General features: G+C 44.0%; 1 protein-coding gene and 1 long non-coding RNA gene across 6 annotated transcripts in view; one reads left to right on the top strand and one right to left on the bottom strand.

Moving 5' to 3' along the window:
* The first annotated feature begins 1172 nt into the window (after nt 1–1172).
* Nucleotides 1173–11156, top strand: LOC106994453 (uncharacterized). Its single transcript, XR_001441039.3, has 3 exons — nt 1173–3987; nt 4943–5109; nt 10311–11156. It is a non-coding gene; the product is annotated as an uncharacterized LOC106994453 (long non-coding RNA).
* A 438-nt stretch (nt 11157–11594) lies between these two features.
* The window catches only part of KCTD1 (potassium channel tetramerization domain containing 1), a 200275-nt gene continuing 184056 nt past the window's right edge, over nt 11595–27813 (bottom strand). For all 5 annotated transcript variants that reach the window (XM_028837866.2, XM_028837864.2, XM_028837869.2 and 2 more), the window contains 2 exons: nt 15586–15891; nt 11595–11892 (listed from right to left, as the gene is read on the bottom strand). In XM_028837866.2, coding sequence (XP_028693699.1) covers nt 11734–11892; nt 15586–15891 — 465 coding nt within the window. In that variant the 3' untranslated portion in view covers nt 11595–11733. The remainder of the gene's footprint in view (nt 11893–15585; nt 15892–27813) is intronic.

Here is a 27813-nt window from a genome sequence, read left to right as displayed (position 1 = left end):
CCTTTATGTTTACCCACATAGTTATCATTTTTCGTGCCCTCTATTCTTTGTATAGAAGCTGATTTCCATTTGTCATCATTTTCTGCCTGAAGGACTTCCTTTAGCATTTTTTATAGAGGAAGCTGCTGGTGATATATTCTGTTAGATTTTGTCTTCCTGAAAAAGTTTTTATTTTACCATTGTTTTTGAAAGATAATTTTACTTTGTTGTTCCAATGTCTCTGGCTTGCATGTTTCTGATAAGAAATCTGCCATCATCCTTATCTTTCCACCTTTGTCCATAAAGTATCTTCTCCCTCCCCCACTAGCTGCTTTTAAGATTTTTTCCTTATCATCGGTTTTAAGCAATTTGTTTATGATGTGTCTTGGTGTGTTTTTCTTTACGCTACTTTTGCAGAGTTCATTAAGGTTCTTGGATCTATGAGTTTATACTGTAGATGTTGTCAAATTTGGAAAATAGCCATTATTTCTTCAAGTATTTTTCTGTTTCCCCCCTTGACCCCTTGAGGGAGACTGCAATTACATGTGTATTTTTAGGCTGCTTGAAGTTACTCCACAGTTCAATATGCTCTGTTCATTTTGTTTCAGAGTTTTAAAGACAAGACTCTGTGTTTCATCTTAGGCAATTTCTATTGCTATTTAATATTATCTTCAAGTTCACTAATTTTTTGTAATCTGCTGCTAATCTCATCAGGTGAGTGTTTCAGACATCATAATTTTTATTTCTAGAAATTTGATTTTGTTCTTCTTTATATTTTCCATGTCACCATTTAACATGTTAAGTCTTTAGCTCCTTGAACATATAGAATAAAGTTTATTAACTGTTTTAGTGTTTTTGTCTACTGATTGTATAATGTCTCATCATTTCTAGGTTGGTTTATTTATTTTTATTTTTATTATTTTTTTGAGACAGAGTCTTGCTCTGTTGCCCAGGCTGGAGCGCAGTGGCACGATCTCGGCTCATGAAACCTCTTTCTCCTGGGTTCAAGCAATTCTCCTGCCTCAGCCTCCCGAGTAGCTGGGATTACAGATATACACCATCATGTCCAGCTAATTTTTTGTATTTTTAGTAGAGATGGAGTTTTACCATGTTGGCCAGGCTGATCTTGAACTCCTGGCCTCAAGTGATTCACCCACCTTGGCCTCCCAAAGGGCTGGAATTACAGGCATGAGCCACCTGTGTTGGCCTCTGGGTTGATTTAAATTTATTTATTTTATTTTATTTTTTACTATGAGTTATATTTTCCTGCTTCTTTGAATGCCTGGTAATTTTGAAAATTAGAGGCCAGTTGTGAATTTTACCTTATTGGGTGCTGAATATTTGTGTATCTCTATCAATATTTTTTGACTTTGTTTTAGAATGAAGTAGAGTTACTTGGAAACACTTTGATCCTTTTTGGGATTTGCTTTTAAGCTTTGTTAGGTAAGATCCGAGCTGTGTTTAGTCTAGGGCTCATTTCCCTCCAGCACTCCGGCATTCTGAGTATTCTAACCAATGCCCCATTCATTATGAGGCTTTTCCACTCCGTCTGCTGAGAGCAGGAACTATTTCTGGTCCTGGGTGGGCTATGGGGATTGCTTTCTCTCATTCTTCTACGTAGCTTTTCCCCTAGGCTTGGGTGACTTCTTCCAACACATGCACTGATCAGTACTCAGCTGAAGAGTCTGTTCTGTTCTTCGGTCTTCTCTTTCTCCATGTATCTCTCCTTCTCCACTGCTCTGCCCTGTGAATTCTACTTGCCTTTGTTTCCCTATGCTACCATCTCCATCTCTTCAACTCAGGGAAAGCATTGGTTTCTGTATGGGTTACCCCTCCCTCAACATGGCCCGGAAACTTCCTCAAGGCAGTTAGCCAGGGCAACCACAGGGCTCACCTTGTTTGCTCTCCGCCTCACAGGGGTCACTGTGCCTCATATTCAATGTCTTGAAAATCATTGTTTCATATATTCTGCCCAGTTTGTGGGTTGTTTCGGGAGGGAGAATAATCTGCTACTTCATATTGGCCAAATGTGGAACTCCTGAATGACTTTAGATTAGGCAAAATCCAAAGTAAACATCAAAAGAACCAAAGTGCTTAAGGGATTTAATATTACTAGTCATTGATTCTCTAATGTCAGTTATTATACTTTATATTAATTCTTATTTTAGTGCTTATGAGTAGAAATAAGTTCTCTAAGTGTTGGAGCGAGGAACATGAAACCCATACTCTGCCTAGTTCTTCAAATAGTAGACTTCAGTTGTGAATTTCATCTGTCATCGACAATCATTTAGTTAGCACTTACTAGGTGCTAGGACATAAATAAGTCAGATTTCTTCCACTGAAGATCTTAAGGATGGCCATTAGATTAGTAAACATATACATATAGATATTTCAATATTAAGTGGTAAGTATGATAATAAAAGTACAAATCGGGTGCTTTAGGACCATAGAGAGCGTCACCCATCTGAGGAGCACATGAAAAGGTGGTGATGGGTAAAGAAGGTCTTGAAGGATGAGTGGCAAGTGATTAAACAAATAACAGGATAAATGTGTTACAAAGCAGGGAGACTCAGAACAATATGACAAACAGGGCATGGTGGCTTATGCCTGTAATTCCAGCATTTTGGGAGGCTGAGGCAGGAGGATTGCTTAAATCCAGGAGTTTGAGACCAGCCTGGGCAACATAGTGAGACCCCATTTCTCTTTTTTTTTTTTTTTTTTTTGAGACGGAGTCTTGCTTTGTTGCCAGGCTGGAGTACAGTGGTGTAATCCCGGCTCACTGCAACCTCTGCCTCCTGGGTTCAAGTGATTCTCCTGCCTCAGCCTCCTGAGTAGCTGAGATTACAGGCATGTGCCACCACGCCTGGCTAATTTTTGTATTTTTAGTAGTGACGGGGTTTCACCATATTGGCCAGGATGGTCTCGATCTCTTGACCTTGTGATCCACCCACCTTGGCCTCCCAAGGTGCTGGAATTACAGGCATGAGCCACCGCGCCCAGCAGTGAGACCCCATTTCTACACAAAATTAAAAAAAAAAAAAATTAGCCAAGCATGGTGGCAGGTGCCTAAAGTCCTAGCTACTCGGAGGCTGTGGTGTGAAGATCACTTGAACCTGGGAGGTCAAGGCTGCAGGGAACCATGTTTGTGCTACTGCTGCACTCCAGCTTGGGCAACAGAGTGAGACCCTGTCTCCAAAACAAACAAAACAAAACAAAAAACAGCAAATAAAAAAAAAAACAAATATGATACTAAAAGTATTTTGTAGGAGGCCAGGGGTGGCCCCAGGTGAGGCTGAGGGGTAGGTAGAGTTAGATCAAGGAGGCTTGGATGCCACACTAAGGAGACAAGATGATTCTAAAAATAACAAGGAAACTGTCAGGATTTTAACAGGGGAGTAACCAGGCTGCAATGTGGAGGATGGATTTTAAGGGGTGACCATCTCAATTCTCAACAGGAAAACCAATTAAGATCCTGTGGAAATGGTCCATATAGGAGGAATTGATAATATGACATTGGTAAGTGGAGGTAGGGGTGGAAAGGAAAAGACCGATTGAAGAAATATTTAGATGATACTTTCTGTAGAACCTGGTGACCATGTAAGTATGGGGACTGCAGAAATGGCTCCCTGATGTGAACAGAGAGGAGCTTCCTGAACTGAAACAGGAAATCTAAAAGGAGAAACAAAAGGCCCAGTGACCAAAATAAGCTCTGTTCTTGATCGTCCAATGGAAATGCTTGGCAGATCCTACATCTATCATTGCTTATGACACAATATATTGAAACGATGGGTTTACATGGCTTACCCTCCTGCCTGACTAAAAGTCAAATGGCAAGGTCATGTCTTATTTGTCCTGTATCCTCAGGGCTGCCTACCCCACCCAAGCTCTGGGAGAGGTCTGCCTGCAGCACAGGTGACAGGAAAGCCATCGATGGTTGAGATCTCCCAGGGAGAGGAGAGGAGACTGAGAAAAGCAGTGACAAGCAAGAAAAAGATATTCACACCTGGGGTAAGAATTTGAGAAGTAAGTGACCTGGTGGCCTTGCATTGTCTGTTGCTCTTCCGTGGGCCCTGTGAAAGGCCACCTCAATGCAGGCCTGCAGCCCTGTCAGTGTCCAGGCAAGCCATTCCCTTTACATGCTTTTAATATTAACACGAAGGCTTCTAGTGATTGTGCAGAAGTCATCTCCATCCATCACTTGACTAACTTTGCTTGGAAGAAAAGTGGGGAGTGGATGGTGGAGGAGGGGTGTTATTGCAGACTGGACAGAGGCAGGAAGTTATTGGAAGAAAGAATTTGGGGGGTGTGTGTAGTTTTTCTCCCACTCCTTCCCTACCTAGAGGAAAATAACTCTGATTTTGATATTATAATGGCAGTAGGGAAAAGATTATACAGGTCAATATTCTGTTTTATAAACACATCTACTATGCTTAAACTAAGAACTATAACTGAATTATTTTCGTGAATATGCATTCTACTTAGAATTTCAAATTTTCTGTTATTTATGTATTTAAGAGACCAAACATTTAAGAATATGACTTACAAAAGAACAACATCTTAAATAATTTTTTAAAATTTCAAATAAAGAGCAATAATGGATGAAAATTTAAATTTTAGGGGCACATAAGCCATCTGCCTCCCACCATTGCCCCTTCCCAAGCCAGTTTCCCATTACTGCTGATTCACTTAAAAACCCAGCTGCGTCAGATTGCTCAAGTTGCTAGACCTTAAGATGATCCTGGAAGGCCTCCTCAAACTGGATTTAACCAACTGATCTTGCTTCTTTTCCAACAAGTGTGATCTTCTGTGACAAGGATTTGACCTTCAGCTTTTGGGACAGGCTTTCCGAGTCAAGTTCCAAAGTTTGAATGGAACGCGCAATACATGTTTCTGTGGCTTTTTTAGTCCTGCTGATCAACAGCATAATTTAATACTTGTACTGTCTGTTCCCTTTTCTGACAAGCACAATCTGATAAACAGATTGGGAGGAGCAGTGCAGCACTGTGTGATTCACACTGCGAATGAGGGGAAAAGGAGAGGTGGAGAGAGAATGAACCTGGAGTCACATGAAATGCAGCCACATTGAGCCCTCTGACGCGAACGTTTCAGCACATGCAAGGGAGTTTTGTGGTAAGTGGTTAGGGTTATCGATTTACATTCCCCTTCAAATTCGGAAGTTTTGAAATCATTAAGTTTCAGAGAAACTCACCTAGATTAAAATACAAGGGAAAAGACGGACGTATACACCTACAGTAGGCTATTGTTATGGGTGGTAGATGCTATGGTAATTACTTCCTGTGCTCTTTTCTGTTCACTCGAACCTCTGACAGCTTTTTAAGAGGAGGTGTAAGAATTCTGTAGTTGGTGGGCTATTTCCACTGGATTGGGCAGTTTTCTGCCTAATTAGGAAAGGATGAAGGCCCTTGGATTAAATGCCACTTAAGGACTTCCCTGCAACGCCCCCAACACACATCCCCTACCTCCTCCATTAACTGCATTTGGAAGAATTCAATCTGAGCTTCAAAATAGGAGATGCCAACTATTGTTTACATCAGTGAAATCATAAAAAGGCACATCACAAAAGCACACTCAGAAGATCCTTATTTACTGTTCTGAGGCTACGCTGGGGAGCACAATGACATTACCCAGTGTTTTTAATACTTGTCTGAAGAGTCACTGTATTGGGCATTATTAAAATATGGAGTCCCAGACTTTTCACTTAGAAAGTGGAATTCAGGCCAGGCATGCTGGCTCACGCCTGTAATCCCAGCACTTTGGGAGGCTGTGGTGGGCAGATCATTTGAGGTCAGGAGTTCGAGAGCAGCCTGGCCAACATGGCAAAAACCCTACCAAAAATACAAAAAACTAGCTGGGCATTGTGGCTTGTGCTTGTAATCCCAGCTACTCAGGAGGCTGATGCAGGAGAATCACTTGAACCCAGGCGGCGGAGGTTGCAGTGAGCTGAGATCGCGCCACTGCACTCCAGCCTGGGTGACAGAGCGAGATTCCATCTCAAAAAAAAAAAAAAAAAAAAAAGTGAAATTCAGAAATCTGTGGGGAGATGGGGTACAGGGGTGGTGATGGGCTTGAATTATAACTTAAAAAAAATGCCTTTTGTGTGTCTTAAGAACAGGCAAGTTTGGAAATCACTGATAGAACCCGTGATCAACTTTGATGGATAAAAGCTGCCCGACAGTGACAAAGTCAGACACAATGCATATTCTCAGGGTTTTAGTCCTATAGATGAATATTAGTCAGTCACAAATGTTATTAGTAATTCCTACCAGTAGATTCCTACTAATAGTTACTGCAATGCCATTTGTCTAGTGTCTTGCAGTGGAGCACACTGCAGCTGCCGATGCCAGCAAGCGCATTTTTTGCATGGGTTGGAAAGGGAGAAAGAGTTGAGCTCAAAGTATGATTCAGACCTGGTGTATGTGTATGTGAATAAGTGTTGTTTTTGTGATCAGCTTATATTATCAAATCAAACTAAAAATTTGCATCAAATTTTGATTTTTTATAAAGTATGTCCTCGATCAACTTAGTTTTTGTGATCTCACATGCAATCCCACCCAAATGAAATTTTCCTAGAGTGTCTAAAATTGTTTTATTTCATAACTCTCAGAGTTACATACTCCTAGTTTGCAGATGTCTTGTTTGGGCTGTACATTTGAAAAAAAATGAGTCAGCTCCAATATTTACACATCTAGAGATTTCACACAAAAGTCTGGATTCCCAGGTTTTCTAGAAAAATGAGATGTTTAAGTACAAGGACGCTGTTCTCCTATAGCTGCAACCTGCTGGGGTTGAGTAGGGGCTGCTCCTTCGAATACTCCGGTTCGGCTATCTCTTACTGATTCATGTAACTTGCCCTGCCCTTGGAGGCATCTGAGTTTGCCGCCCCAACTCTAAAGGTGATATCTTATTTTCTCATACATCTTTATGTCATCAGGTCTTAGCCTGCTTTGTAGATCATGAATGGATGAATGGGGAAAACAGCCACTTAACTGGCCCCCCCATCAACAGACTGTTCCCGGACAGTCAAGCCTACAGACTCCCTAAATGAGTATCTGCCCACCTTCTGTGATTCTCGAATGGTTCCTAAATAAAGTCCAAATCCTTGTCTGGCAGTCAAGATCAGCTCCCCTCTCACACTCCCAAAATCCAATTCCACCTTCCTTTTCTAGCCCATGCTTCCCTCGTCCCATACCATGTGCTGACCCTGCCTTGTGCTCCTCCAGCTCAGAGCCTCTGCCCCACCCCCAAATACTCCTTCCTTGCAAAGCCTACCCATCTTTCAAGTGCCACCTCCCCAAGGATGGTTTTTCTAATATCCCCGACTAGATATGATCCCATATGATTGGGCATTTCTAGAATCCTTGGTTTGTAACTATGAAATGACACATATCCCATTGTGCCTTGGACTGTAGTTAGGTATGCACATACCTTAATTCACCGCTAGATGTGCAGAGAGCCCTGCTCCTCTCACTCCCCAGAAACCCACAGCAGAAACCATGTCATGGTCACCCTAGTATCAGCAAAGCCAAGTACCCAACATACTGAAGAAGATGGTCAAAATACTTAACAACAGGAGTACATTTCCATTATGAGGAGAAAATGCTATTAATTAATAATCTACTGCTTCCTCCTATTGCACATAAAAACTTACTTTTTCTTAAATAGTTGTTTTGGGTCCTCCTTATAAAACTTAATCGAACATTTGCCTTAATCATATCCTTTATTTGATGTCTTAGGGTCTTAGTTACTGTAACCAAGACATAGGGATGGATAATACAACCTCCAGTATGGTCAACGGATTGAATGAGTTAACAGGTAAAGTGCTCAGTACAGGTCTGGCACACAGCAAACACTAAACGGATGACTATTACTATTATGGAGAAACTCATCTAATATTTGGAACCAGTTTATAAGTGGCTTGCCTTATTCTAGTTTTCTAAAATACTTCTTAGAAAAGAGCAGGTCAAGTAGTGTAGCTTGTTTGCCCTAGACTAAAGATTTTTTATTTTGCTAAAAAAAAAAAAAAAGAGAGTATTCCAACTATCAAAGATTCAGGCAACAGTGGCTTTTTTTGAGACAGTCTTGCTCTGTCGCCTTGGCTGGAGTGCAATGGCGTGATCTCGGCTCACTGCAACCTCCGCCTCCTGGGTTCAAGTGATTCTCCTGCCTCAGCCTCTGGAGTAGCTGGGACTACAGGCATGCACCACCACGCCCAGCTAATTTGTGTATTTTTAGTAGAGATGGGGTTTCACCATGTTGGCCAGGATAGTCTCAATCTCTTGACCTCATGATCCACCCACCTCAGCCTCCCAAAGTGCTGGGATTACAGGCGTTAGCCACCACGCATGGCCAACAGTGGCTTTTTAAAAAGCAAACTTTTAGTGCTCCCAAGGTAATGATTGATTTGGGAAAGGATTACCAATGGATGTCAAAACCATTTGGTGAGAGTGTGTTGAGAGATACAAGATATTTATAGTCTCATAGCGTCATCCCATAGGTAATCATTAATTACAAAAAGAAAAAGCTACCTTTACACTGGGTAATTTGGTGAATGTTACTTCAACCAAGAGGCTAAAACTGCCATTAATAATATGGGCCAAACTGAGTCTTGTGATATGATGCACTGAGGACATGTAATCGCCTATGTAGTATTCTTGAAACCAAACAAACCTGACTCTACCAATGAGGGACAAATCAGACAAATCCAAATCTGCAAAACAGTTGACCTAGACTCTTCCAATAAGTCGATGTCATGGAAAGATCCCCCCAAAGAAAAGCAAGGGGTGGGGGGGTATTATTAATAAATGCAATGCGTAATCCTTGATCAGATCCTTAGGTGCAAAGCATAGCTGTTAAGATCCTTTTGGGGACACTGGTGAAGTTTGAACATGAACTTTACATTGAATAATAAGCAGTAGTGAAAAATAAGATTGTGATTCATTCACACCTGTAATCCCAGCACTTTGGGAGGCCGATGGGGGTGGATCACTTGAGTTCAGGAGTTCAAGATCAGCCTAGCCAACATGGCAAAACCCATCTCTACCAAAAAAAAAAAAAAAAAAAAAAAAAAAAATTAGCTGGGTGTGGTAACACATGCCTGTAATCCCAGCTACTTGCGAGGCTAAGGTGGGAGAATCACTTGAACCTAGAGGTGGAGGTTGCAGTGAGCCAAGGTTGTGCCATTGTACTCCAGCCTGGGTGACAGAGTGAGACCCTGTCTCAAAAAAAAAGAAAAAGAAAAAAGAAAAGAAAAAAGATGATTCAATTATATTTTGACATTTTGATTGACCTACTCTTTCCTAAAGTATTTTGGTGTCTGGGAATCTACATGTTTCAAGACCTAAAAAGGTGAACATTACAAGTGAACTGTTTGCTCCATTGAACTGGATCAGAGTTTTTGTAGAAACAATGTGCAACTGGGATGCAGTCATATAAATAGACCGAAGAACTTAGAAAAGAACAAAGTGGATGCCAGTAGCCAATGTACACCGTTCTGTGCAGTATTTGGTTGGGACAATGCTAACTGCACATAAGCAGTGCTGGGCAAACATTAACTGATGACAATAACCAGCAGAGTCCCAAAGTGAGGCCCTTGCATTATTGATTTGAGGAAATTCTGCTTAACGAGAATGGATTGCTAGTAAATCATACAGCAATTTTATTCTCCTTTCAGTGGGACGTGGATGACTGAGCAGCTGGTGGGAGCAGCCCTGTCTGTCCCCATCTGAGAGAGTGGTGTATTAGTCTCAAATAGGGAAATTACGCAGCAATGTGGAAACCTGGCTAGCCATCATTAAAGTAATTCAGCGTTTGGGCCGCCTGTGTTTCAGGCAGTGATAGGAGCCATTAACAGCTCACTTTTAGTTTCAGAAGCCAGAGATATTTTCATTACTAGTGTCCTCAGGCATACACTTTTTAATTTAAAAAAAGAAAGTAAGTTCAGGATGGAAATAACCCATCACCACAGGAATATCTCTGCACCAGAAACACATTCTCGTTTACCTGTCAATCTTACCAGCATGTCAGATTTATTTTGAGTGTCTGCAATGAGGAAGAGGAGGGAAGAAAGGTGGGTGTAGGGCTGATCGAAGAATCAGGGTCACTAATACCTTGGAAAAGCTGAGGACTTCATTCTAAAGTGCTGTTGAAATCTCAGGTTTTTTACTTCTCTGGCTAATAATATAATGATAGTTCTGGCTCTGCGATGTTCCCTACTTTTTGCAAAACCATAATGCCCTACTTATAAGATGCTTTGGACAGGTGTTATGGTAGATTGAAGGTGGTCACAAATGCTTTGTTACTTTCCCCAACAGGAGGTTCTTATTTCCCCCTCCTTGAGTCTGGGCTGGCCATGTGGCTGTTCAACAACAGGAAGCAGAGAAGTGTACTGTGCCGCCCGGGGCCCAGGCTTTTAGAGAACTGTGGCTTTCTCTGCCTTCTTCTTGGAATCCGGTTACCATGTTGAGAGGGGCCCAAGCCACATAGAGGCCAACAGCCAAGTATTTGCAGCCATCTGGGTGAGCCATGTAGGACATTCCACACCAATAAGACCCCCTGGATTGCAGCAATGGAGCAGACTCGTGGAGCAGACACAGCCCAGCGAAGGCCAGTATCGCAGGTCAGAACAAAATGTTTTAAGCCATTAAATTTTGGTGTGGCTTGCTCTGCAGCCAGAGATAACTGAAATAGGTGTAACCGAAAAGTCCGTAAGAAGGAAGATTTACCTTGCTAACCAATGCAGAATCACAAAGCACGTGAAATAACATTTGCTGAGTCAGAAGACCACTGTCTGGAACAGGTGATGACATCCTTAGCCTTTAGGAGGTTTTGCCTTCAAAACTGACCCCGGCTTTCAAGCCTCTTTTTGATGCTCAACACGGACAATTTCAAAAAGAAAAAATTTCACTTTAATCCAGCCTCACCCCCACATGTGTGTTTCACACAGACCATCTTTTTTAAACAGAGTTTATTGTATTTAATACATTATAAAATTTGAAAAATTGTAGGAAAGCAGCAGACTTGAACTGGAGCAATTCTAACAAGGAATAATTCTGGCCCCTTGGCAAAACTGATCAGTTTTAAAACAAAGTAAAGTTCACATCTGTGAGGTGGACAAAAAAGTGTGACTTCTGTACAAACTACATGTAAAATTTCATGTCTAACATCTTTGCAATGTGCTCATGAGGGTTTTTCTGAAGTCCCGCCTGGTCCCAGCCTAAAGAGGGACGTGGAACCTCCATATACAAAAAAACTGGATTCAAGGTGTTTGGTTTTTTTTTTCTTTTTTAAAAAAAAGGAAAAAGAAAGACAAAGGAAAAAGAAAGAATGGATGGCTGTTGGCAATGGAAACTGTAAGGAGACTGTGTCCTCACCGCTCATGGCTTGTTTATTAGTCAGAGACCTCGGGAGGCCTACGACACTTCACGGCCATCACAGCACCAACTGCGGCTATCACCTTTTTTTTTTCTTTTTTGCATTTCCTACCTTTTGACATATATATATATATATATATGTATATATATATATTTATATATTTTTTACACCTTGAGGATATCACTATTCCAATTGTTCCCATATGAATACAGGTGTGGTCTCTATTGGATATAAATGTGTCTTTTATTCGATTTTAGGTCCAGGACTTGGTTTGCTGTTCCAACTGCACATAAATGTCCCTTTTTTGTTTGTTTGAGTTATTGGTTTTGTGTGTTTTCCTTTTTGCATAAGAAATATGTCCATTTAGTCCAGAGGCTCTTGCTTTATCCGGATGACGGAGGGTACGCGGGGCGTCCGCCTCAGTTCCCGCCGAAGGACGTATTCGCTGAACTGCGACGAGTCCACTCCTCCCCCACAGGAGCCCACGATTTCAAATCCTCTTTGCTGCAACCTCTCAAGGACCTGCGAGGACAAGACAAGCATCCAGTTAGGGGTGAGGTAAATCCTATGGCTACATAAACACCCCAGAGTTTGAGATTATGCGCAGCTCTGGTTCATCTCATCCAGCGCCCATGTCCCTGTGAGCTGCTCCTCTCAAAGGAAGATCCTGGATTAACGGGCAGGAGAGAGGAAGTAAGCATTTCTAGTGCCTAAAATGTGCCTTTACATGGTTGCTTTACACACACCAGCTACAACACTCGGTGGTGGTAGGCCCATTTTATAGATGAGAAAACTGAGGCCCATGGCTAGTCAGTGATGGAACTGGGTTTCCAACTCAGGTCTGTTTGGCCTCAAACCTGTTATTTTTGTATACGCAATGCTGCCCTCTCTGTCAAAAATGAGGGTTCACATTTCAAAGCTCATTTATCGCTAAAATACATCCTATGAGATGATAGATCTGGAAAGGACAGTGATGGCAGAGTTTACTTAGCCAGTGATTCATTTGTATTCTCAACTCCGCCTTTGTTCGAGTTTCCTAACACCAAGTTAATATATATGTTTCAAACTGGAAGACTGATGTAATTTCAATAGCAGAACAAAGGGACTACTGAAGACACTAGAGGATTATCTACAGATTTTCAAGTTTGTAGCATTTGAAACAGATGTATTTCCCTGCATGCATTCAAGGAGACAAGAATCAGCACAATGATTACATATAAGAAAATGTATGAAAAATAAAGATATTCTAAACTTTTTATACAAATGTAAACCATAGAATCTGTTTCTTAATTTTGAAATCAAATACCTAACGCCAGCAAGATTCCCGGGTTTGGCACTACACGTCTGACACTCTTAAATGCAGGAAACAGTACCTGTGACTCTTAGACACAAATACAGGAAACTGATCTGGAGCATTCTGTTTCTTTAGGAATCCAACAAATATTATTAGACTTGCAAATATTTCCTGCCAGAGTTCTGAATATAATTAAATTACCTCCACACCACCTTGAAAGCAAAGTGATTCAGTCATAACTTAAAAAAAAAAAAAAAAACATAAAAAACAAAAAAACGCCCACCTCAAAAAAACTTCTATTGGAAGGAAGTGAAATGTAGTCAATGTAACGTGAATCCTTACTTTTAAAAAAGTTATTTTTTAGTTGCCTACTTCAATATAGAATATAGTCTGCTGTGTTGCAAAACAGCTTACTAGATGAGACTGGAAAGCAAGAGAGTGTGTTTTCTAAAAATTAAAACCTCAAGTGCTGGCAAATTAAAAAAACACACACAAGTCCTTATGAGAACAAAATTAACATTCTACCCAGCAGTGCGCTATTTCTGTAGGTAAATTCACAATGCATATGATACCCGTCAGCATAAGGACAGGAAGAAAACAATCCCTAATTTCAAAATCAAGACGTGCTTTGGTGGCAGGTAGATACAAAGACGAATAACAGCTCCCTCCACGTATTCCCCAGCAGAGGCAGGAATGCAGCTTTCAGCAAGAGGCACTCCAGCTTGCTTGGCCAAAGCAGACCCTGGAAAACATTCCTTGCCATGATTAGGAGGGGAAATCCAAAGGGGAGGAAGCTGTGAACAGCAGAGAACCTAACCCTGATGTCCGTTTTTCTTTGAGTCTTAAGGTCACTAAATGCTAACAGGAGGAAATCTCTAAGCTCTTCTTCGGAGTTCGATAGGCATCATGTGATAATTATTCAATGTGATCCAATGTTACCTTGGATGTGGTCAAAAGCTTATTTCAATGTAATGCAAACAGCTGATGGAGCCATTACTTTGGAAACAACAACACGTTCACAGCAAAGTTCCTTAAACTGAGTGATCATATAACAACTTAGTGAGGTATAGGGTGTCATAAGCCTTATCCCAGAGTCTCTGCGTGCCCACAGGCTGGTGACTATTTCTTGGTCAGTGGAGCAGGAAGCAAGGGTAGGTCATGGCTGTGTCATACGATCACGTTAATCCAGATGAAAATTTCCACATCTGACGTGGGAAACTGTCAAGCATACGAATTGACGATCGTTATTCACTGGCCCCAGGGTGTGGCCGAGGCCTTCCTGTCCTGGCTCTGAATGGTTCTGCCCCTCTGTCTGCTCCTGTGGCAGCCAGGGCAGGCTGTTGTGTGGAAGGGGACCGGCTTTCTGGGCTTTAAAGAGGTTTAAACAGCTGAGACCGTCTCAGAAACGCCGTGCAGGGCCATGCGGGAGCGCCACACACCTCCAGGGGGCGCTCTCCACACAGGTGAGAACGCGAATGCCGTCCTCCGGAACCCTGCGACCCAGCGGCCGCCCCGCCGCCTGGGAGCATGTGCCTTCTGCTAGCATGCTTAGGGAACATTTTCTGCCGGAATTTTCTGCTCTTCTGTTCTCAGACATCTGTTCATACATTTAAAGAGTTATAAATAGTCATGGAACAATCCTTAAGAGGCAGCACGGAAGAGTGGGTGCTTCGAGTCTCTGTGCTTTGGGAAGGGTTCTGCTGACTAAATACTGAACAACTTCATGGGCCCATTCCAGTTAAAAAGAGGGAAAAAACTAGAACCCTCACTCCATTGACTTCAAACGGTTTTGTGTCACACGGAGCTGGAATCGAGACCCAGGTGCGCCTCTGCCTTCTCATCAGAAAGACAGAGAGGATTAACAGTGCTTACCTGTTAGGCTTGTAAGAAGACAACGCATGTCCAGGCCCTGGCCCAGGGTAGGGCAGAGAGTCAGTGCTCAGCACATGTTAGCCTCTGAGTTCTGAATTCCACCCCCACATCTCCTGCTCCCCTAGACTTCTCCATCTCAAGAAATGGCAGTTCCACTCACCCAGTTCCTCTGTCAAAAATCTTAGTCATCCCGGGCTTCTGTCTCACAACCCACAGCCATCGTCAGAAAACCTTATTAGCTCTACCCTCCAGACACTCAGAACTGGACACTTCTCAACTGCTTGTACCACAGCTTGCTGCCCGGTCTCCTTGCTTCTCCTGTTCTCTAGCTGCTGTCACAGTGTTCACTTTAAAATACGAGTTCTGTCAGTTCTCCCTTCTGCTCAAAACCCTCCAATGGATTTCCATTTGGCTCACATACACAAATGAACCAAAACCAAAAGGTGCCAAAATAAACAATCCTAGGGCACTTGCCACCCCCTAACAAGGCTCTCCATGATCTGTCCCTGATCTTCCCTCCTGTCTGGGCACTTTCTCTCCCTGATTCACTTTCTTCAAGCCAAACTGGCTTTCCAGATAGTCCTCAATATGCCCAGCATACTCTACCCCAGAAATCCACTTACCACCTCCTGGGCAATATATTTATGTTGACTGTTTGCCCCCCACTCCACTCCCATAATGCAGTTCCATGAATGCAGAGCTGTCTGTCTTGTTCTCTGTTTGTCTCACTGAACCTGAACTGCTGGGCTCAAGTGATCCTCCTGCCTTAGCCTCTGGAGTGGCTGGGACTACACGCGTGTGCCACCGTGCCCAGCTGTTGTGTTCTACATCTGTCCCTTCTGTATCTCCAGTGCTCATCCCAGCACCTGGCATAATCACAAGACTTACGGAATGACTGCTGTAGAGGGTGATAATTCACCTACCCAACAGAAGTGTCACTGAGTGAGAGTTTCTCAGCTCTTTGGAGGAAAGGCACTATGTGGGGGCAAGGTTAAGTGACAACGGTGAGAGTGACATTTGATGCCACACAGTGTGTAACAATGCTATACCTGGACTGAGTTGAGGTGACAATAGCCATTTAGTGGAAACCTGATGACGTGGGTCGAGTCGTGATTCCAGCCTGCATTGACAGAGTTACACATCACGTCGCCGATTTCTGGAAATACTTCTTCTATCAAGGATTTGTCACCGCTTAGTGTGATCCTTTCTCCGAGGTCTGGGGCCACACGCACGACGAGGCACTCACAGGGCCTTGAAAAGCGACCAGTTTCTCTGTCCTGTTTCCATCTTTCCATCTCCAACAACATGGGCTGAAGCTGAAAATATTTTGCCTCTTCATATAACAAAGTGTAGTCCTGGGGGGAAAAAAAAGTATTTCACAGTGTAAACTGCAAACATAAAGTACTGAACATGTCCACATCTAAGAGGTGATTTTTCCCACCTCTTGTTATGTCAATAATCAAATCTGCACATGCGTTTTTCATTTGCGACAGGTTCGTAGAGGCTCAATTTGCATTCATTCATTCAGTGAGGATAAAAGGAGCTATGCAGATTAGGGCTGGTCAGGCCTTTTTACATGATTTAAATCCTGTAACCCTCATCATTGCCCAGTGAATTAGGAACCATTATTATTCCCATTTGCAGATGAGAAAAGTGAGATGTGAAAAGATTCACCCAAGACTTGTTTCTTTTAGTAGAAAAAAATGTCTCTGGGTATTTCAAGTTTGATTGTGTCGGTGAGAACCCAATTTCTGTCCTCTTGGATGGAACGCATACATTGACCAAGGGGAGGCACAACCTTGCCAACAGGTACCCTTCATCAGAAGCTCCGGGTCACCTTTGGTGGCTACAGGAGTGTGTGGGACAGAGATATGAGGCTAGAGACAGGCGGGGATGGGCACCTGGAGGGCGGGCATGTGGCTTTTACTTGAACTTGGGTGTTGATCTGTGATGGTTCGGGGGAGGCTGGTGGAGATCTGGAAGGCTAGTGTACCGCCCTGTGCCACCTGTGGGAGCTGCCATCACAGAGTCAGAGACATAAACAACATTAGGCCTTGACTCCTGCAAGATGTGCAGTAAAGAAAACCTGTCCATTTCTGCACTTCTGAAAGCGTGAGCACCTGGTCTTTTGGCATGGTTTCCTTTCCTCCAGCCTCAAAATAATCTATTGAATTGAAACAGAAATCTAACAAAACAGGTATTAAAACACACGCGTAAGCCACTGAATGGGAAGACAAAAGAGAATGAGGGGGAGGCAGCAACTCAGGAACAATGTTAACAAGCAGGTCAATGTTATGGCTAAACGTAGCTATGGCCACAATCATTTCTGGGTGTAAGATAAGTGGATACTTGTCTAGACACGTTGACTGAGAACATTTTAATCAGCTGACACAGGCATTTGTGCCTTCCGTCCATGGGCAAGACCTGGCAGGGGATGCCCGGTGCCTGCACGACAGCCAGTGTTGCAAACATGTGGTCCGAGTGCCTCAAAGAGGCCCCTGATGTCCAGGTGGGTTAGAGCATGAGAAGCAGAAGATGACCATGGGATAATTATTTTCATTTTGCACTTTGCTGCTTCTCTTACAAATCAAGCAATAGCAGTAGCAGCAGTAGGGGCATTATTCAACACTTCCAGAGAAAACAGCATGGAGAGATGAGAGTACTTGGCGGCCTTGAGGTGGGTAATCCACTTTCCATATAAAGAAACTCGGACCCAGTAGAAGATGCTGATGACGACACTCATCTCAGTGGAATGGGCTGCTGCTTTATTCTGTCCTTTTCCTGGCAACCCCCTTACCACAGGAGTCTTGGTTCCTTACAGGAAAGGAGCCCATTGCTCTGAAAATCTTCCTTGCACATGTTTCTACCTGCTTAGCCTCCTGACCCAGAGGAGATACTGTTTTGCTTTAAGGAGTTGAAAACTAGGCTGAGGTGTGGCCACTCTTAAGACAGGGCAGATCCAGGGCCCCTAGCCCAGCCTGAGGGGTAGGAGTGGGGAAGCCACTGCAGGTTCCTCCTGGTTCTACCTGGGATCCCCACTCCAGGCCTTTGTCATCTTGGCATCACACCAACTCTAAGATACTGACCTAAATACTTAGTTACCAAGATGACAGCTCTCAAGATTTTAAAACGGCAATGAGAGTTACACAAGAAAGAGAAGTGAGAACTTATGCTATTGCTTTTTATTTTCTTGTGAGATTTAATTACAAAATTTAGCACAAGGAAGGATCTAGACTCCAGTGAAAATACCACTTATCGGCTGGGCGCGGTGGTTCACGCCTGTAATCCCAGCACTTTGGGAGGCCAAGGTGGGTGGATTACCTGAGGTCAGGAGTCTGAGACCAGCCTGGCCAACATGACGAAACCCCATCTCTACTAAAAATACAAAAATTAGCTGGGCGTGGTGGCGGACAAAGCCCTGATCTCCCAGTGTGTCCGAAGTGAATGAAGTGAATGAAGCTAACAGGACTTGGGGTTAGAAGTCCTCCCCACGCTGACCCCGAGTCCTCACCATCTTTTCTTCCCTCTAGGTTCACAAGCCACTTGTTTAATAATCCACTCTGAGGTCTGGCCCTGGATGGGCAGTGAGGCTCGCAACATGATGTTGCTCCAATTCCTTGTTACCTACTCTTGGAAAAGTCGAGAAACACTGGCCCTTTTCCGATTTTGGCCCTGCTCAGTGACCACTCTGGGATCCTGCTAGGGTTTATTAAAGCGAGAGTTCAGAAGTGCTCCTATGAAGGTCGTGTTGCCCCTGGCTATAGTCTCACGGGCCTAGCCTTGAACTGCTTTAAGCCACCAGGTGTTCTTTTATTCTCTCTTGACCATCCTGGCTCCATTTTTTCCTTTACTATGTTGTTCTATCTGATCTCCAGAGTAGAGCCACTGCTGCGCCATGGGGAGCAGATGACAGAGAACAGCCGAGTGCTCGTGCTTCTCTCCGGGGGCCGCTCACCATGCTGCCTTGCCTCTAAGCACTGGCCGGCTGGAGAACTGAAATGGTCCTTCTTGCTGCGTTACCATTTTCTGCACACGGTGAAGTGCACGCTGGCCATTCATTTTCTTGGCAGGCTCCTTTGTGTCTGTCTGTCTATCCTGCCTAACACCCGCTCACAGTTTCAGCTCATCAGAAATGAACCTGCAAAGCAGAGTCAGTCCCGCTGGCTGCTGTCTTTAGAAACCTCCTTTCCTTCCTTAAACGGGATCATTTAACTTGACTCTCTAAGTACCATGGTTTTTAAAGTTTAGTGTGTTTTTGTTAGGTTCTCTGGCCTTGTGCTTATTTCCTTCAGGCCTCTGAATCTTCAGAAATCTTTCCTTAAGCCTTTGTTCTAATCTGGCAATGTCCTTTCTGGGGCTTTTATAAACTTGAGATGACTGGTCTCTTGTTTCCAAGGTTCTTGGTGAAAATAGGCAGGGGTTTATGTGGCAGCAGCAGGTTCAGCACCTGTGTTTCTGAAGGAAATGAATTCACAACATCCACTTTTCCTCCCTTCTGAGCAATGAGCTTTCAGCAAAGCAACTCAAGAGTGTGCTAGCTGCTGTCACTCTTCTGCCCTGGTCCCATATCCATTTTATCTTCTGTGATTAAGAAAGCACCATCTGGCCAGGCACAGTGCTCACACCTGTAATTCCAGCACTTTGGAAGGCAGAGGCAGGAGGATTACTTGAGGCCAGGAGTTCCAGACCAGCCTGGGCAACAAAGGGAGACCCCATTTCTACAAAAAGTGAAAATATCAGCTGGGCGTGGTGGCCTGGGCCTGTGGTCCCAGCGAAGTTGAGGCTGCAGTGAGCTATGTTTGCATCACTGCACTCCAGCCTAGGAGATCAAGAAAGACCCATCAAAAAAAAAAAAAAAAAGCACCATCCGTATTTCTTGCTTAGCCCCATATACAGTTAAAGGGAAACCAGTTACTCACAGACCTATTATCATATTTAAATCATTTCAAAATCTTAGAATATTGTTTTCTTTTTTTTGAGATGGCGTTTCGCTCTTGTCGTCCAGGCTGGAGTACAGTGGCATGATCTCGGTTCTCTGCAACCTCTGCCTCCTGGGTTCAAGCGATTCTCCATCCTCAGCCTTCCGAGTAGGTGAGATTACAGGCGCCTGCCACTACGCCCGGCTAATTTTTTGTATTTTTAGTAGAGACAGGGTTTCGCCATGTTGGCCAGTCTGGTCTCAAACTTCTGACCTCAGGTGATCCGCCTGCCTTGGCCTCCCGAAATGCTGGGATTACAGGCATGAGCCACCATGCCTGGCCTGAATACATACTTTTAAATAATTTAAGATTTACAATTTACAGATGAGCTTCCCTAAGATCCTGAGGACAGGTACATGGGACCAGAAAACAGACATGGGTGGTGGACTCCAAAATGCAAACAGGCCGGGTTTTGAAACTTCTTTCTTGATTAAATAATTGGAGTTCAGAAAACATCCTCCCTAGAGGGAGGAAAACGATATATTCAGTGTAACAGGTTCCTACTGCTGCTGTGAGAAACTACCCCAACTTTGGTGGCTTAAAACAACACAAATTTATTCCCTTACAGTTCTCCAGGTCAGAAGTCGGAAATGGATCTCACTGGGCCGAAGTCATGGTGCCAGCAGGGATGCCTTCCTTCTGGAGGCTGTGGGGACAAATCCACTTCCTCATCTTTTCCAGCATCCAGAGGCTGCGAGAATTCCTTGGCCCATGGCCAGCACGCACATCACTTCCCTCATCCCATCTTCTCTAACCCCGGCCCTCCTGCCTCCCTCAAATAAGGACCCCTGTGATTATACAGAGCCCGCCTGGATTATCCAGGCTAATCCCCCCATCTCAAGACCCTTAACTTAATCACATCTGCAAAGTCCTCTTTGCCATGTCAAGCATCGTATTCACAGGTTCTGAGGACTGGGGCAAACTTCCCCTCACAGTCAATGGTTCTGCAAAACAGTTCAAAGGCTTATTTTCTGAATGTACCTGAGGTTTTACTCAGTAGCTGACAGGTCCTTAACACTCAAAAGGCAACTCAACTGTTCACCTATTTCATTTTAAAACCTGTGTAGGTGCCAGATGCCATGGAAGGCACCGTGAGCACAAAAAGGATTTTCTCTGGGGAATGTCTCTAATACCTCCCAGGAGCTCTCGCTCTCCCCATCCCCAGGCGCAGGGCAGTGGGATCCTGCTCTTGGGACCCTCGGCAGTGGGTGGTTCCCTAGCAGGCAGGGCACCCATGTATCGGGGTACCACCAACAAAGCAGGGGTGCCAAGAAAATGAGAGGATTTTACCTTTTCCATTTCCAAAACAGCATCCAAGTAGTGGTCATCACAAGAAAAGACAGATCTCTGCAGCACTTACTTTCCTTTGGTTGTAAAGGTTTTGTTTTTCTTGTCAGGGACGGGAGGTTGGGGGAGTGGCCACTGCAGTTTTTTCAGTGTTTGGGGTACTAAAGCTCTTCATTGCCCTGGCTTGTCAAACTCCTTTGGGCTGGAATAATTTCTTTCTTTCTTTCTTTCTTTTTATGGAGTTTCTCTCTCGTTGCCCATGCTGGAGTGCAATGGCATGATCTTGGCTCACTGCAACCTCTGCCTCCCAGGTTCAAGAGATTCTCCTGCCTCAGCCTCCAGAGTAGCTGGGATTACAGGCGCCCGCCACGAGGCCCGGCTAATTTTTGTATTTTTAGTAGAGACAGGGTTTTGCGATGTTGGCCAGGCTGGTCTTGAACTCCTGACTTCAGGCGATCTGCTCACCTCAGCCTCCCATAATGCTGGGATTACAGGTGTGAGCCACCATGCCTGGCCCATTCTTTCTTTTCTTCAAAGCCTGGAGGGACTGGCCCATGTGCCCCTTTTCTCCTGCCACTACTTGATACTTCTCACCAGGCAGTCCCCTCCCCATCCAGGGGCACTGACTCCCAGCTTCTCCTGACTACTCTTGTTTCCTGGGTCAAGGATACCCAGACTAGGATTAGTCTTGATGGCTACTGAAAGAAATGAAAGCAGCAGCAGTGTCCCGTCTATGCCCTGTCACTGTCTCCACTCCCCATCTTACAGACAGAAGCACACACACGTGGTCGTGCCAGGGTGCTGATGGCGGGACGGAAGGCAGGCCCACCAGCATTCTGAAACAACACCCTGGCTTGGTAAGTCACGAGGACGCCACACCACAGGAGCTAGGCCTGATGTCTAGAGCGTGCTGAGGGTGGGGACCAGAGACACCATCAGAGATGGTGCCGGGGCTGGGGCTGGCTGCTCTCCCATCTTCCCAGTCCTGCCTCCGGGAAAATATCCTTGGGAGGAGAAAAGAGGGCATGGGCAGTACTAGACAGTGCCAGTCAACAGACCACAGATACAGCCTCGGTGGCGGCAGCTGAGGCCGTGGTCTGGGGCATGTCCTGAGTGGGCACTCCCGCAAGTACCGGTGAAGAAACTCCAGAGAGTGGGGGCCTACCCAGGTTGCCACTCTGCCTTCTCCGAGAAAGTTCTACCCACAGGAATGAGGACCTAGAAGCAATGTGTGTGTTGCCACATTGGCTAAAGGGCAGGCATCGGAGCCAAGCCGAGCCAATCAGATGGTGTCTCTGTAGGACCAAGGGAGGGAAAAGAGGCCCTGGGCTTGCTGAGACTGGCACATGTTAATGGCAGCTCCTGCAATTGAAGTCCTCAGGGCGGTCCTGGTGTTTCCACCCCTGAGAGAAAGCTTCCACTAATTCTGTGAGATAAACTAGTAAGCGCTTCCTGTCAATACTCCCTTTAACTTTTCCTTAAGCTGGCGACTGGTTCTCCAGCAGGAGTAATTTTGACACTAGAGGACATTTAGCAAGGTCTGGAGACACTCTTGGTTGTTGCAACCAGGAAGCGGGTGCTAGTGGAATTTGATGGGTAGGGAGGGATGCTGCTGAAAACCCTACATTGCACAGGACACCCCCATCACAAAGAATTGTTTGGCCCCAAATGTTACTCTGAGCTTGACAGAGATCGTTTTTATTGCAGCCTAAGGAGCATGCAACTCACCTTGATCCAATGATCAGTTCATTCCTAGCATCATTAATGGTGGCTCAACCACATGCCTTTGCTACTGTGATGTAACATGAAGCAAACAGCATCACTGTGATGTATTCTCCCCAACATGTCTAACTTGAACCCATCATGTCTTTAGAGATGACTTCCAGTTTACAGGAAATCAGGGGATAGATTCATGAGCTAAACTACACACGACAAGGCCCAGTCTCCAGCAAGCTGTAAAAGGCATTGTGGGGTCAAGCAGGGAAACTCGAATATAATTGCGGAATTAGAGGAAATAATTGGTTTTTTTTTTGAAAATGGAAAGGTAAAGGTTATTGTCCAAAATAAGCACAGGAAAAGATCCAGAAGGCTACTCACTAATGTTTTACCATTGGCAAGCTGAGTGGTGGGAACATATGGTATAGTTTTTTTTTTTCTTTTGGTTTGTTTATATTTTTAAATTTTCTACAATGTACATGTACTTCTTCTATAATATTAAAACGTTATTAAACATAAAAAATAGAGGTTGGTTGTGGTGGTGGCTCACACCTGTAATCCCAGCACTTTGGGAGGCTGAGGCAGGAGGATTGCTTGAGCCCAGGAGTTTGAGATCAACCTATGGCAGCATAGTGAGACTCTGTCTCTACAAAAAATGAAAACTTAGCTGACGCATCTCCAAGACAATCCTAAGTCAAAAGAACAAAGCTGGAGGCATCACGCTACCTGACTTCAAACTATACCACAAGGCTACAGTAACCAAAACAGCATGGTACTGGTACCAAAACAGAGATATAGACCAATGGAACAGAACAGAGTCCTCAGAAATAATACCACACATCTACAGCCATCTGATCTTTGACAAACCTGAGAGAAACAAGAAATGGGGAAAGGATTCCCTATTTAATAAATGGTGCTGGGAAAATTGGCTAGCCATAAATAGAAAGCTGAAACTGGATCCTTTCCTTACTCCTTATACGAAAATTAATTCAAGATGGATTAGAGACTTAAATGTTAGACCTAATACCATAAAAACCCTAGAGGAAAACCTAGGTAGTACCATTCAGGACATAGGCATGAGCAAAGACTTCATGTCTAAAACACCAAAAGCAACGGCAGCAAAAGCCAAAATTGACAAATGGGATCTAATTAAACTAAAGAGCTTCTGCACAACAAAAGAAACTACCATCAGAGTGAACAGGCAACCTACAGAATGGGAGAAAATTTTTGCAATCTACTCATCTGACAAAGGGCTAATATCCAGAACCTACAAAGAACTCAAACAAATTTACAAGAAAAAAACAAACAAGCCCATCAAAAAGTGGGCAAAGGATATGAACAGACATTTCTCAAAAGAAGACATTCATACAGCCAACAGACACATGAAAAAATGCTCATCATCACTGGCCATCAGAGAAATGCAAATCAAAACCACAATGAGATACCATCTCACACCAGTTAGAATGGCGATCATTAAAAAGTCAGGAAACAACAGGTGCTGGAGAGGATGTGGAGAAATAGGAACACTTTTACACTGTTGGTGGGATTGTAAACTAGTTCAACCATTATGGAAAACAGTATGGCGATTCCTCAAGGATCTAGAACTAGATGTACCACATGACCCAGCCATCCCATAACTGGGTATATACCCAAAGGATTATAAATCATGCTGCTATAAAAACACATGCACACGTATGTTTATTGCGGCACTATTCACAATAGCAAAGACTTGGAATCAACCGAAATGTCCATCAGTGACAGACTGGATTAAGAAAATGTGGCACATATACACCATGGAATACTATGCAGCCATAAAAAAGGATGAGTTTGTGTCCTTTGTAGGGACATGGATGCAGCTGGAAACCATCATTCTTAGCAAACTATCACAAGAACAGAAAACCAAACACCGCATGTTCTCACTCATAGGTGGGAACTGAACAATGAGATCACTTGGACTCGGGAAGGGGAACATCACACACCGGGACCTATCATGGGGAGGGGCGAGGGGGGAGGGATTGCATTGGGAGTTATACCTGATGTAAATGACGAGTTGATGGGTGCTGACGAGTTGATGGGTGCAGCACACCAACATGGCACAAGTATACATATGTAACAAACCTGCACGTTATGCACATGTACCCTAGAACTTAAAGTATAATAATAATAAAAAATAAATTAAAAAAAAAAAACTTAGCTGAGTGTGGTGGTGCAAGCCTGCAGCCCCAGCTACTGCGGGGGCACTGAGTCGGGAGGACTGCTTGAGCCTGGGAGGCTGAGACTGCAGTGAGCTATGATTGCACCACTGCATTCCACCCTGGGTGACAGCACAAGACCCTGTCTCAAAAAAGTTTTTTAAGGCTGGGCACAATGGCTCATGCCTGTTATCCTAGCACTTTGGGAGGCTGAGGTGGGTGGATCACCTGAGGTCAGAAGTTCAAGATCAGCCTATCGATATGGTGAAAACCCATCTCCACTAAAAATACAAAAATTAGCTGGGCATGGTGGTGGGTGCCTGTAATCCCAGCTACTTGGGAGGCTGAGACAGGAGAATCACTTGAACCCAGGAGGTGGAGGTTGCAGTGAGCCGAGATCGTGCCATTGCACTCTAGCCTGGGTGACAGAGCGAGACTCTGTCTCAAAAAAAAAAAAAAAAAAAATTTTTTTTTAATTAATTTAAAAAATACCCAATAGACTTTTGAACATATCCAGGGCTAGGTAAGTTGGGAGCTGCCTGCCAGAAAATTTGTCTATGTCTAGGAATGGTGGACATTCATACAGATAGAACATGAAAGATGTGAGCAACATGGGGGACACTTACCAAAGACAACATTAAAGATACAAGGCTACAGAGAGAGAGAGAGAGAGAGAGAATTGTATGGTTCTCCATAAAAAATGGGGCCAAAGCTCTAGACTCTTGGTGTGCTGAGAGCTGCAACCACATGTGTGCATGTGTGAATATGCATGCGTACATGTGCATGTGCAGGGCATAAAGCAAAAATGAGCAAATCAGTAAAACTGGAGGGAGGGGAAAATTAAGGGAAGAGGGGCAGTCATGTCCATAATAAAACACTGCAGAAAAGCTCTGCAGTCACTTATGCAGAGACCAGATCTCAACAGCTTTCCATGGAAGCCAGGACACAAGCGGCTGCCACTGAAATGGTGTTTTAAAATATGAAATTATCTCAAAGATGAAATGGGTATCCAGCTTGGACAGCACATTTGCAGAATGAGATTTTAGGGGTGGAGGATCTTGTTTTCTCAGGATTGCATGCACTTGCTCACGCAGTATTAAACGGCTAGGGAGAGAAGCAGGTAATCAACAAACATTCTCCCCAGCAAACGTAGTGAAAGAGATTCTCTCCTCATGCAAAAAACCATGTCCCAGTTGGGCGCGGTGGCTCACACCTATAATCCCAGCACTTTGGGAGGCTGAGGCAGCCAGATCACTTGAGGTCAGGAGTTTGAGGCCAGCCTGGCCAACATGGTGAAACCCCGTTTGTATTAAAAATGTAAAAATTAGCCGAGCGTGGTGGCACACGCCTGTAGTTCCAGCTACTTGGGAGGCCGAGGAAAGAGAACTGCTTGAACCCGGGAGGCAGAGGTTGCAGTGAGCCGAGATTGCGCCACTGCACTCCAGCCTGGGCGACAGAGCAAGACCTCAAAGAAACCAAAAAACCCCAAAAACCATGTCCCTCCCAGGTAAAAGAGAAAACTCTGACGAGGAAGAAAGCACCAATAGTACTGTTCGGGATGCACAGACTCAAAGCTCCTCTGTGTACCTGTATTTGTGACTCCTGTAAACTGCACTGCTCCTGCTGATGCAGTTCCATCACCAGCCACCAGAGCGGAAGGACCCCTTCAGCTTCCGCTGCCCCTCCCAGGTTCCAGAACACCCGGTACTGTAATTTACAGCCTGTCACCCAGAGGTTCTGTGGGAAATGTTTTAAGGCCCTGGGATACGTGAGTTTCATTTGACATGCTTTTGTTTGTTTTTCCTCAAGCGTGGGTTACAGCTAAATCCTTAGCCAATTAAAGGGTGTGTTTGGTACTTAGGATTGATAAATAGCAGGTCTTTAAAGGCTCTGGAATCCTCAGGAAGCACGCAAAAGGTGCAGAGAAGCAGCTGTGCCAATCCTCGGCAGGTGGGCGGGTGAGTCCTTAAGGAAACCGGCCGCAGCTGAACTCCGTGTGGACGTTTTTCCCTCCCCAGCATCTAACCTGAATGCTCTTGGAGGAAAAATAACGACTGCTATGTAGGTTTGTGTGCTGAGCGTTAAACCAAAGTACATGCCTAAAATACCTGGCTCAGTTTCTGGAACATACTGCAACTAAAAATGAATGGCTATTATCATTTCTAACTGTAATTCCCAATATATTCGTTTGTGATTCCCTGCAGCCTGCATCCTTTTTAATAATGGGAATTATAAATTAATATTATTCTGATAAGCAGCACACAATGATGATATTATATACCTGTTTTGTATTTTCTACTTAGTCCTGTATAACTTTGAAAAGAAGTGCATTGCCTACTCATATTTAGATTGCAGTTTCCTGCATCTCTTTTAACCCTTATTTGCTGTATTTCAATGAATTAATACTAAGCAATGATTATGTGCCCAACACACAATATCCTCTGGAAAAACATAAAAATGTCCCTGCCTGGAGAATCGCTTGAACCTGGGAGGCAGAGGATGCAGTGAGCCAAGATTGCAACACTGACCATCTCAAAAAAAAAAAAAAGAAAGAAAAAAGAAAAAAAAAAGTCCTTGCCTGCAAGAACTTTATAAAATGCAGCAAGGAAGTGAAGATATATACACAAAATATCCAGAGTCCAAACATCAGAAAGTAGATCAGCAGGTTTCAGATGAACTGTGGGGGCCAGAGCCTAGTTTGAATGTGAACCTCACTCCACTCATCTATTTACCCATCCATGCGTTCATTCACTCATGCCACAAATATTTACATGCTTAATATGTGGCAGGTGCTGAGCGTGTGGGACAGATGCTGCTGGCTAGCTTCCCTAACAGCCATTTCAACCTCTCTCCCTTGCCTATTTCTCTTACTACAGAGGCTAAAAATAAGCAAAAAAAAAAAAAAAAAAAAAAAAAAAAAAAAATTCCCTTTCTCAGCCACCAAGGGGAGGCTCCGTTCTGGCCAATGAGCCACAAAGGGAAAGTCTTCTGTGGGACTGTCTGACAAGGACAGAGTCTTGTGAGTTGAAAAGCTGTCTGCCCCTTTTTCCTGCCTTGACTGAGGATGTGACGCCTGGAATGGCGATGCCTGGTGCCGTAATGC

Source organism: Macaca mulatta, chromosome 18, assembly GCF_049350105.2.
Source record: "Macaca mulatta isolate MMU2019108-1 chromosome 18, T2T-MMU8v2.0, whole genome shotgun sequence".
Classification (NCBI taxonomy): domain Eukaryota; kingdom Metazoa; phylum Chordata; class Mammalia; order Primates; family Cercopithecidae; genus Macaca; species Macaca mulatta.
The sequence above is the reverse complement of the archived record's forward strand: the minus strand, read 5'-3'. Positions and strand labels throughout refer to the sequence as shown.